General features: G+C 44.4%; 1 protein-coding gene across 1 annotated transcript in view; it reads right to left on the reverse strand.

Moving 5' to 3' along the window:
• The window catches only part of SLC2A12 (solute carrier family 2 member 12), a 90,691-nt gene extending 82,991 nt beyond the window's left edge, over positions 1 to 7,700 (reverse strand). The window contains exon 1 of the mRNA XM_040429172.1: positions 7,495 to 7,700. Within this exon, the coding sequence (XP_040285106.1) occupies positions 7,495 to 7,579 (85 nt within the window). The 5' untranslated portion in view covers positions 7,580 to 7,700. The remainder of the gene's footprint in view (positions 1 to 7,494) is intronic.
• Between the last annotated feature and the right edge of the window lie 1,934 nt (positions 7,701 to 9,634).

The raw sequence follows: 9,634 nt of genomic DNA on the forward strand, positions 1-9,634 counted from the left end.
CTGCTGTGCCTGGGTGACAGGGGCCTAAATCTCTCAAAATCCTCTGTTCTATTGCTGGGTGACATGAACCCCCTTTTGCCGTGAATGAACCCCTGCTGTGCCTGGTATTTTAAGTCATTTCCCTATCCACATTTGTTTGCAGAACAGTTGTCATGCTCTTAAGCACATTTGTATGCCTTTTGCAGCCCTCTAGCCCTTTCCAGGACTATTTTAGAGCCAATTTAGTGCCCAAAAGTTCGGGTCCCCATTGACTTCAATGGGGTTTGGGTTCGGGGTAAAGTTCGGGTCCCGAACCCGAACCTTTTTTTCAAGTTCGGCCGAACTCGTCGAACCCGAACATCCAGGTGTCCGCTTAACTCTAGATATGAGCTCTCCTAGTAATGTATATTTCATTCACTACATTCATTTTGGAATGGATATTTGAATTAGTTATCTTAAGCGGGAGTATTTGTGTGCTGTTTTAATTAAATGAAATTTAACATACATTGGTATGGCAGCATTTTTCCCTTAGATTAGCATAGCGTAACAATAGTTACTTTTATTGCGGAGACGATTTCCTCAGGTATCATAGTTAAAGCTAGTTACCTATCCATATTCTATTGCTACTGCTAGTGTAACACATTATTTCCAGTACCCAGATTATAGGAGAATATATATATATTGCTATATGAGTGTTTACATCAGCATAATAGCCACTGTTAGCACTTTAGGTCCTTTTATTTTGTATGGCACCATTAGTTAATGTATTGAAGTACTTATACTTTTTTTTTATATTGGTTGATCCTTGTATTAACTGCGTTAATATTTTTATTGTATCCAATAAAAATTGTTACGTTTATGGGAACGTTATAGCTACAAAGGAAGAAAGGGTGTGCCCTTCTACCACTGCCCTGGCCCTAGGGAGCGTTGATGTGAGGATTGCCACAGCGAATAATTATTGCAGCCAGAACCAATACTACTCCCATTTTCTGCTCCACTTCTCGAGGCCTTGCAGCAGATTTATGCATCACCTGTCATGAGGCCTAAAGATTTATACACCTAGATACGTAGCACCTATTTTTAGTGATAAATCCATCTGTTGCCTAGTATTCTTTGCTCAGGACTCCCAGGGGTGCACCATCAATGAGGCGAGGTGAGGCGACTGCCTCAGGCAGTACCAGTGGGGCAACAGAAGGGGGATTATGTGTTTCTGCAGTATAGTATTAGGAATCACAGTTGTCACGATCAGTGTGGGGGAAAAACTCCACACTAAACACAGGAGGGAAGGGAACAGTAACTGGGCCTGAAAACTAGGGAAGAAACAGGTCACCTCCTAAACAACCCTAATCCGGGCCCTAACTACCTAACAATATGAATAGACCTTGAAGGTAGGAATATTCATATGCTGTATACCTAGGCCCTTATATCCCTATAAGGCCCTGGAATTAGGTTAGGACCAAAGACAACCCATTCCTCCCCAGATGGACCAATGGAAGTCTCTGTCTCAGACCCAGATACAAACAACAGGGAATATAACAAACACAAAACAATAAGAACAGACAAGACCTATCTGAAAGTAGAAAACTGCCAATTCCAGAAGCACCACAGAGTACAACCGACCAGCTAGTTAGAAGGCAGGAAGAAAATCTATAAACCGCACCTCCAAGAGTGAGAAGCTGCTACTTATGGGAAAGGTAAATTATCAACAAGCAACACCTGAAGCAAGGGGTGTGGCATTCACCAAAACACAGACACAATAAGATCCAGTGAACTTGTCAATTTTACCCACGAGTTGCCAGTCTCTCCGATCTCCTGGTACCTGCGACGAGAACGTCCGTGACAACAGTGGGCACAGTATGTGGTGCTGTATTACCCTGTATGTAATGTTTTCCAAGTATGTCTTTAACAGTAGGGCTGGTGGGAAGGAGTTAGGTTAAGAAATTGGCATTGGGGGGTTGGGGCGCCATTTCAGTTTTTACCTCAGGCAGCAGGAAGGCTAGGTGCACCCCTGGGGACTCCCCTCTATGAGCCAAAACAGAGAGCCACCAACATTAAACAGCCTCACTCATATGGATCTGGTCCATCTATATATCACACAGAAAGCTATTCATGTAATCATTATAATAATAATACATCATGTAACACTCTATAGTATCACACTGGAATCTATGAATGGCTTCATGTAACACTATATTTCACCTGTAGCAGACTCAGTAGATGCAGGGAAATGACCAACTACTGTAGCTGTAGCTTTCCTAGGCGAAATTATTTCATGGGTCTATGCAACTTTGCCATTTTTATGTAGCCAAAACTAAAATTCCAAAGAATTCCCAAAAAACTTTTAAATACACTTCTCCTTCCTGTAAGCTCCACCTCCTACTTTTGACTGAAAATTAATGCACAAAAGAAATGGCATCCAAAGTGTGAAATTATCTTACTTCTCTATGTTGTAATGATATGTACTAAACAGCTCATAGCCAGCTATAGGCTCATATTCTACATCTGTGTACCCTAATGGCACCCCTGCTCTGTTTCCGAGTAATGTTTGCTTTTGTTGTCTGCCTGTTGTCCATAGTGATTAGAATTTTCTTCACTTCTGTGAACAGAGCTCAGGTGTAGGGCACAATAGGAGGAAGCAAACAGACCCTAAAATTTTGATACAGAGCAAGCCTATAATTACACTGTGCCACGTGTCCTACCTTCTCTAAGAGTGTTGTCTAAGTGAACCCCTCGATCTTCACAGTACCCCCGATGGTGGGGATAGACTTTTACGAGGGGAACACCAGGTCGCTTTCTCTTGAGGAGGATTGGCACACAAGGCAGCTGGTCCAGGTGGGCCAGGAGGTACCTGAGCAAGGTACCAGAGATACAGATGTAGTCAGCAAGCTGAGTCGTAACCAGGAGCAACAGTGCAGGACCAAAGGATGAGGCAGAGGCTAAGTCAAACAAGCAATACGTCAGGGCAGGCGGCACAGGTACAGGTCAGGCAATCCGGGTCAGCAACAGGAGAGTAAAGGCAAGTAGGCAGGGATCAAACAGGTAGTGGAGTCCAGAAACACAAGCACGAATCAGGTACACAGGAACACAAGCAGAGATAGCAGCAACCTAGCAGGACACAAGGACCTTGACGCTAAGGCATCTGGGAAGGAGGCTGAGCCACTAATTGTCACGATAGGCAGGTAAGCGGAGAAATAACCAAACACAGGAAAGCAAACAGAACAAACGACTAGGCCCAAAAGCTAGGGAGAAAAGGGTCACCTCCAAGCGATCCCTAAAAGCTTTCCCTAGACTTCTGTGTCCATGTGCATACCCTTATGGTGGATATGTACATGCCCTCGTGCCTAAACCTAAACACTCTGGGAAAACCCTAAGCAGCAGGGAAAAGGGAAGAGGCAACCTGCTTCTTCAAACCAGGAGGAAGCAAGCGTCTCCCTAGAGGCCTAGATAAAACACACAAAGGGGAATAACGGAGAGTACTTATCTTGAGCAGTGCTGGAGAGACAATGCACCACACATCAAGAGCTCCCAGGAAAGAACTATAACCCGCACAGGCCACTGGGGGAAGGAGGGATAAATAGCCTCACTAACAATGAAACCCAGTACACCTGAGGGAAGGTGGATCCAGCTCAAACCCAAATCAAAACAAACAGAGAAGTCAGACATGTGCAGCCAGTCTGACAGACCTCCGCACATTCACGGGGCAAGGCGTGACACTAATATATATGCAGGAGGGCTAGGATTGGACAGCGAGGTCACATGATCTAACCCATGAAGCACAGAAAGTGACGCGCGCTGGCCCTTAAGGAAGTGCTGCAGTGAACAAGCAGCAACCATACTGTGGCCGGGGCTGAAAGGAAACTGTGGAGCGGATCGAAGAACAACAGTACCTACACGGACAGAGCCCAGGACTGCAGCGGTGAATGGGAAAGCACTGGCAGCAGATCACCGCTAAACATGGCGCCCGGGACCGTGGCGGTAAGCAGGGGAACAGCTACGCACAGCAGCCGCGGTTACATACATGTTGTGCCACTTGTAATTTATCAACCAAATTTTGCAAGACGTCTCACACTCCACCATCCAAAACATTAGAATTAGGGATGAGCAAATCGACTTTGGATGACGCATGCGAAGTCGATTCGCATAATACTTAGTTTGAATACTGTACGGAGCGAGCGCTCCGTACAGTATTTGAACGTATTGGCTCCTATGAGCCGAAGTTATTACTTCGCGAAGTCTCATGAGACTTAGCATAATAACCTCATAATTTAATTTCTACTGTAAAAAAACATTTCCCGAACTTGGGTTCAGTTCCAAGGTACCACTGCGTCCGTTATGAACGGATCCAGTTGTATTATCTTTAACATAGCATGACGGATCCGTTATGAACACCATTTAAAGTCAATCGGGGATGGATCCGTTTTATATTGTATCCAAGAAAATGGATTAGTCCCCATTGACTTGCATTGTGGGTCATGCCGGATGCGTTTTGCTCCACATCCCATGACGGAAGGAAAAAAGCATTCCGTTCTATTAAGTTCAGTTTTGTCCCCATTGACAATAAATGGGGACAAACCAAGAGCATTTTCTCCGGTATTTAGATCCTCTGCTTGATCTCAATACCGGAAAATGTAAAACTGTGAAAGAAACCTTAGTAGTGCGATAGCCTTGCTCACTCCACAGAGGACTAGGCCTATATCGCAGAAAATTTATATCTTTGAGAGATTCACTGAGAGAAAGACACTTCTATTTTACAGTATTCCAGAGAGAGGAAATAAAAAAAAACAGGAAGGCCCAGAATATGCATGGCTGAGCACTGGAATCAGTCAGTAAGGCATTTGTTGTTTAAGGCTGATAAAGACTTTACTGCAGGTAGAGGGACATTGCTAAGACACCCTTTACACTTGGACATGGTCTGGCCCACCATATCTTCATTCTGTACCACTCAGCTGGGAATTACAGACAACTTAGGTACTCCAGAAAGAGACTTTGGAAAGATAGAGGAAAGGAGTACTACAAGCCCCAGTCTTGCTTATATCCATACATGCTATTTGGGAAGATTTGCACTATGAATTGATTGGAACTGTAGTTTGATACTATTGGATGCACTACAACTCCCATTGTGCACTTTAGTAATCTACACTGAACAACAATATAAATGCAACACTTTTGGTTTTGCTCTTATTTTGCATGAGCTGAACTCAAAGATCTGAAACATTTTCTACATACACAAAAGACCCATTACTCTCAAATATTGTTCACAAATCTGTCTAAATCTGTGTTAGTGAGCACTTCTCCTTTCCCGAGATAATCCATCCCACCTCACAGGTGTGACATATCAAGGTGCTGTTTAGACAGCATAAATATTGCACAGGTGTGCCTTAGAGTTCCCACAATAAAAGGACACTCTGAAATGTGCATGGTTTTGCCTTACTGGAGAGGGGGGGGGGGGGTGTCAGAAAACCAGTCAGTATCTGGTGTGGCCACCATCTGCCTCATGCAGTGCAACACATCTTCGTCGCATAGAGTTGATCAGGTTGTTGATTGTGGCCTGTGGAATGTTGGTCCACTCCTCTTCAATAGCTTTGAGAAGTTGCTGAGTATTTACAGGAACTGGAACACGCTGTCGTATACGCCGATCCAGAGCATCCCAAACATGCTCAATGGGTGACATGTCCGGTGAATATGCTGGCCATGCAAGAACTGGGATGTTTTCAGCTTCCAGGAATTGTGTACAGATCCTTACAATATGGGGTTGTGCATTATCATGCTGCAACATGAGGTGATTGTCGTGGATAAATGGCACAACAATGGGCCTCAGGATCTCATTAAGGTATCTCTGTGCATACAAAATGCCATCAATACATCAATAAAACGCACCTGTGTTCGTTGTCCATAACATACGCCTGCCCATACCATAACCCCACCGCCACCATGGGCCACTCGATCCACAACGTTGATGTCAGCAAACCTCTCACCCACACAATGCCACACACTCTGTCTGCCATCTGCCCTGAACAGTGAAAAGCGGGACTCATCTGTGAACAGAACGCCTCTCCAACGTGCCAGACGCCATCGAATGTGAGCATTTGCCCACTCAAGTCGGTTACGACGACGAACTGGAGTCAGATCCAGACCCCAATGAGGATGACGAGCATGCAGATGAGCTTCCCTGAGATGGTTTCTGACAGTTTGTGCAGAAATTCTTTGGTTATGCAAACCGATTGTTGCTTCAGCTGTCTGGGTGGCTGGTCTTAGACGATCAGGGAGGTGAACATGCTGGATGTGAAGGTCCTGGGCTGGTGTGGTTACACGTGGTCTGCGGTTGTGATGCTGGTCGGATGTACTGCCAAATTCTCTGAAATGCCTTTGGAGACGGCTTATGGTAGAGAAATTAACATTCATTTCACGGGCAACAGCTCTGGTAGACATTCCTGCAGTCAGCATGCCAATTGCACGCTCCCTCAAACGTTGCAGCATCTGTGGCATTGTGCTGTGTGGTCAAACTACAGATTTCAGAGTGGCATTTTATTGTGTGCAGTCTAAGGCACACCTGTGCAATATTCATGCTGTCTAATCAGCACCTTGATATGCCACACCTGTGAGGTGGGATGGATTATCTTGGCAAAGGACAAGTGCTCACTAACACAGATTTAGACAGATTTGTGAACAATATTTGAGAGCAATGGGTCTTTTGTGTATGTAGAAAATGTTTCAGATGTTTCAGTTCAGCTCATGCAAAATGTGAGCAAAACCAAAAGTGTTGTGTTTATATTTTTGTTCAGTGTATTTTCTACAACTGGCCTGGTTACTGACTTCAGAACCATTCACTGGCCACTGCACCTACATGTCTTGCCTTGCACCCATACATCACTTATTACACCAAGGGCACCCTAACTTGCTATGTAAAACTGCCTGAAATAAAAAAGATCACTTTATGCAATCTGTGAATGTAAATTTAGCTTTATAAACATGCAGTTTTAGTGAGGGAGTGATTGGTTGAACAATAGGTTCTAGGAAATATGTATAGAAAAATAACAAAACCTAAAGCCTCTAAAAAAAACACAACTAAAATAAGGCAAAATGCTGTATAACTGACTGAAATAAAAAAGATCATTTTACGCAATCCGTGAATGGAAATTTAGCTTTATGAACAAGCATCTTTAGTCAGGGAGTGATTGGTTGAACAATTGGTTCTGGGAAATATATATTGGAATGTATAGAAAAATAACACAAAAACTAAAGCCTCTAAAAAAACAACTAAAATAAGGCAACATGCTGTAAAACTACCTAAATTTGAAAAGATGACTTTACGCAATCTGTGAATTAAAATTTAGCGTTATTTTACATCTTGTTGCTTGCTGTACAAAACCACACAAAATCGGCACAAAAAAGCCCTGTGATATCACCGGCCTTAATGTTAACACGCCAAGCAATTAAAGTTTAGGAAATTAACTTTAAAGTAAAGTGCAGCAGGAGAACAATCTGTATTCCCATTGTCACTCAGGATGTTTTTACCTGCTTGTCTAGGGACTGGTTGGTCCTGGCCAACTGTGACGTTCTGCTGCAGTATGAAGTCCTCTGTGGTGCTCTCTGGAAGCATTTTCCTGGTGTATGGGACTTTTTCCCAGGGTGCATGTATCTCTATGGGAAAGATGCTTCTCTCCTACCGGTGACAGCAGCAGGCAATGAGCAACCTTGCACAGCATGGCTTCATAGGAGGAATTAAAGTGCTGGTACGAACAACTTTGTTTTTATTTAAAAACACTTTGCCCTTCAGTGACACAGGCTGCAACTATTCTTAGCAACCTATCCCCGTCTCTGGGAGGGGCCTGGAGCGGCAGCATACTGTTCTGTGCCTGACACAACAACAGCCTCAAACATGGAGCACTTCTGTTCCCTTCATTTGCATTCCTGTTGTGATTAATGTCGCCGTGTGTGCTTCATTAAAGGATTTAAAGCTTATCTAAAATCACAATGGGTTACTTGGCTCTTTCAAGATTTTCTCACTCCAGAGTAGACTCTTATATGTTTTCTGGAAGTTCACTGCCAGGGTCCCCTCCCCCGACCCTTCTAAAACTTTACTAATACAATAAAGAAAAATAACTACAAAGCCATCTTCCTCTGGTCTGGTCGCTGCTGTATGATAAGAGACATTGGCATGCCTCCCAGGCAGTGATGGCCAGTTCGCAGTGTTTGCCCGCGTACACATGCGATCTGCCATCTTAACTGACAGGTCCGGCGAGGCACAGGTAAGTCCTTACCTGTGCCTGTGCGCGAGCCGGTCTGAAATGAAATGCGGTCTCTGGGAGCAGGCAGTTCCGAGAACAGCCTCCGGGGGCCGTTCTCGGAACTGCCTGCTCCTGGAGACCGCATTTCATTTCAGACCGGCTCGTTTACAGGCACAGGTAAGGACTTACCTGTGCCTCACTGGACTTGTCAGTTAAAGATGGCAGATCGCATGTGTTCGTGGGCGAACACTGCAAACTGGCCATCTCTACTCCCAGGTGTCCCTCTTTTTGACCCAAGTCCCTCTGTCCCTATTTGCTCCTTAAATGTCCCCCTTTGACTTGGGAATTAAATGAATAAACATAGTAAACTGGTTACTACCTGTATATTAGGCCTCACTGTATACAGTGTATTTATTAGGCTGCTTTAACATCTGCATTTTTGCATTTCCTTTATAGGAGCAGAAGAACAAAAATAACGGAAGTGCCGGATTCAGCATTTAACTGAAACGAACGGAGACTATGGACTCCATTGACTATAATGGGATCTGTTAGGTTTCCGTTCAGGACAAAATTCCTGCATGCCATTACACCTAGAGGGTTTGCCGTCTCTGCAACTGCTGCGTCCTCTGCATTTTGATTGCCAGAGCCAGGTGTGATGACGTTTTCACTGCCTGGTTCTGTCAATCTAAGACGAGAGGGCACAGCAGGTATAACAGCAAGCTTATTTGCATATATTAAAATTTACTTTTGCTTATTAATGCAGGTACATGTTAACATGGGACCAACACAGATGTCTTCAGCTGCAAAGAGCACATGTAATAGGTCAGCCAGTTTCATAGGTACAAATCTGCAGACAGATGCCCTGTAAGACCTCATGCACACAGCCGTTGCTGTTTTGAAGTCCAGCATAGACTTCTATTATGACAGAATGCAATATGGAATGCCTCACATAGGCTTCCATGGCGCATGCCGTCATAGATATCCATTATGGTCCGTGGTACCGAAATCCATTACGGAATTCGTAGCTAACCTGAACCAGAACGCTGAACTTGAAAAGCGCAAGTTCGCTCAACACTAATCGTTTCCATTATGGAAGTGCTCACTAGTCTGCAGGAGGCGAGGGAGTGAAGTGCTGTGAGCGCTGTACTCACCCCACCTCCCTGGTCTCCTCCGGGCTGTGCTCCACTGTCCTGACTGCCTACAGTGTCAGGACGTAGTGTGTGCACTATGACCTGTTGATGAAAAAAGTCAGGTGACTGTGAAGCGCGGTAAGTTAATTTATTTATTTTAAAATCTGTTCTGAGGTCTGATACTTGGGGGTCTGACGTGGATGTCTAATGGGGGTCTGATCTGACATTGTATGGTATTGGGACCTAGACAGCGCTGGCACCTGCAAAAGAGGACTATGGAGTGGTGAGTAAAGCGCA

Source organism: Bufo bufo, chromosome 4, assembly GCF_905171765.1.
Source record: "Bufo bufo chromosome 4, aBufBuf1.1, whole genome shotgun sequence".
Lineage (NCBI taxonomy): Eukaryota > Metazoa > Chordata > Amphibia > Anura > Bufonidae > Bufo > Bufo bufo.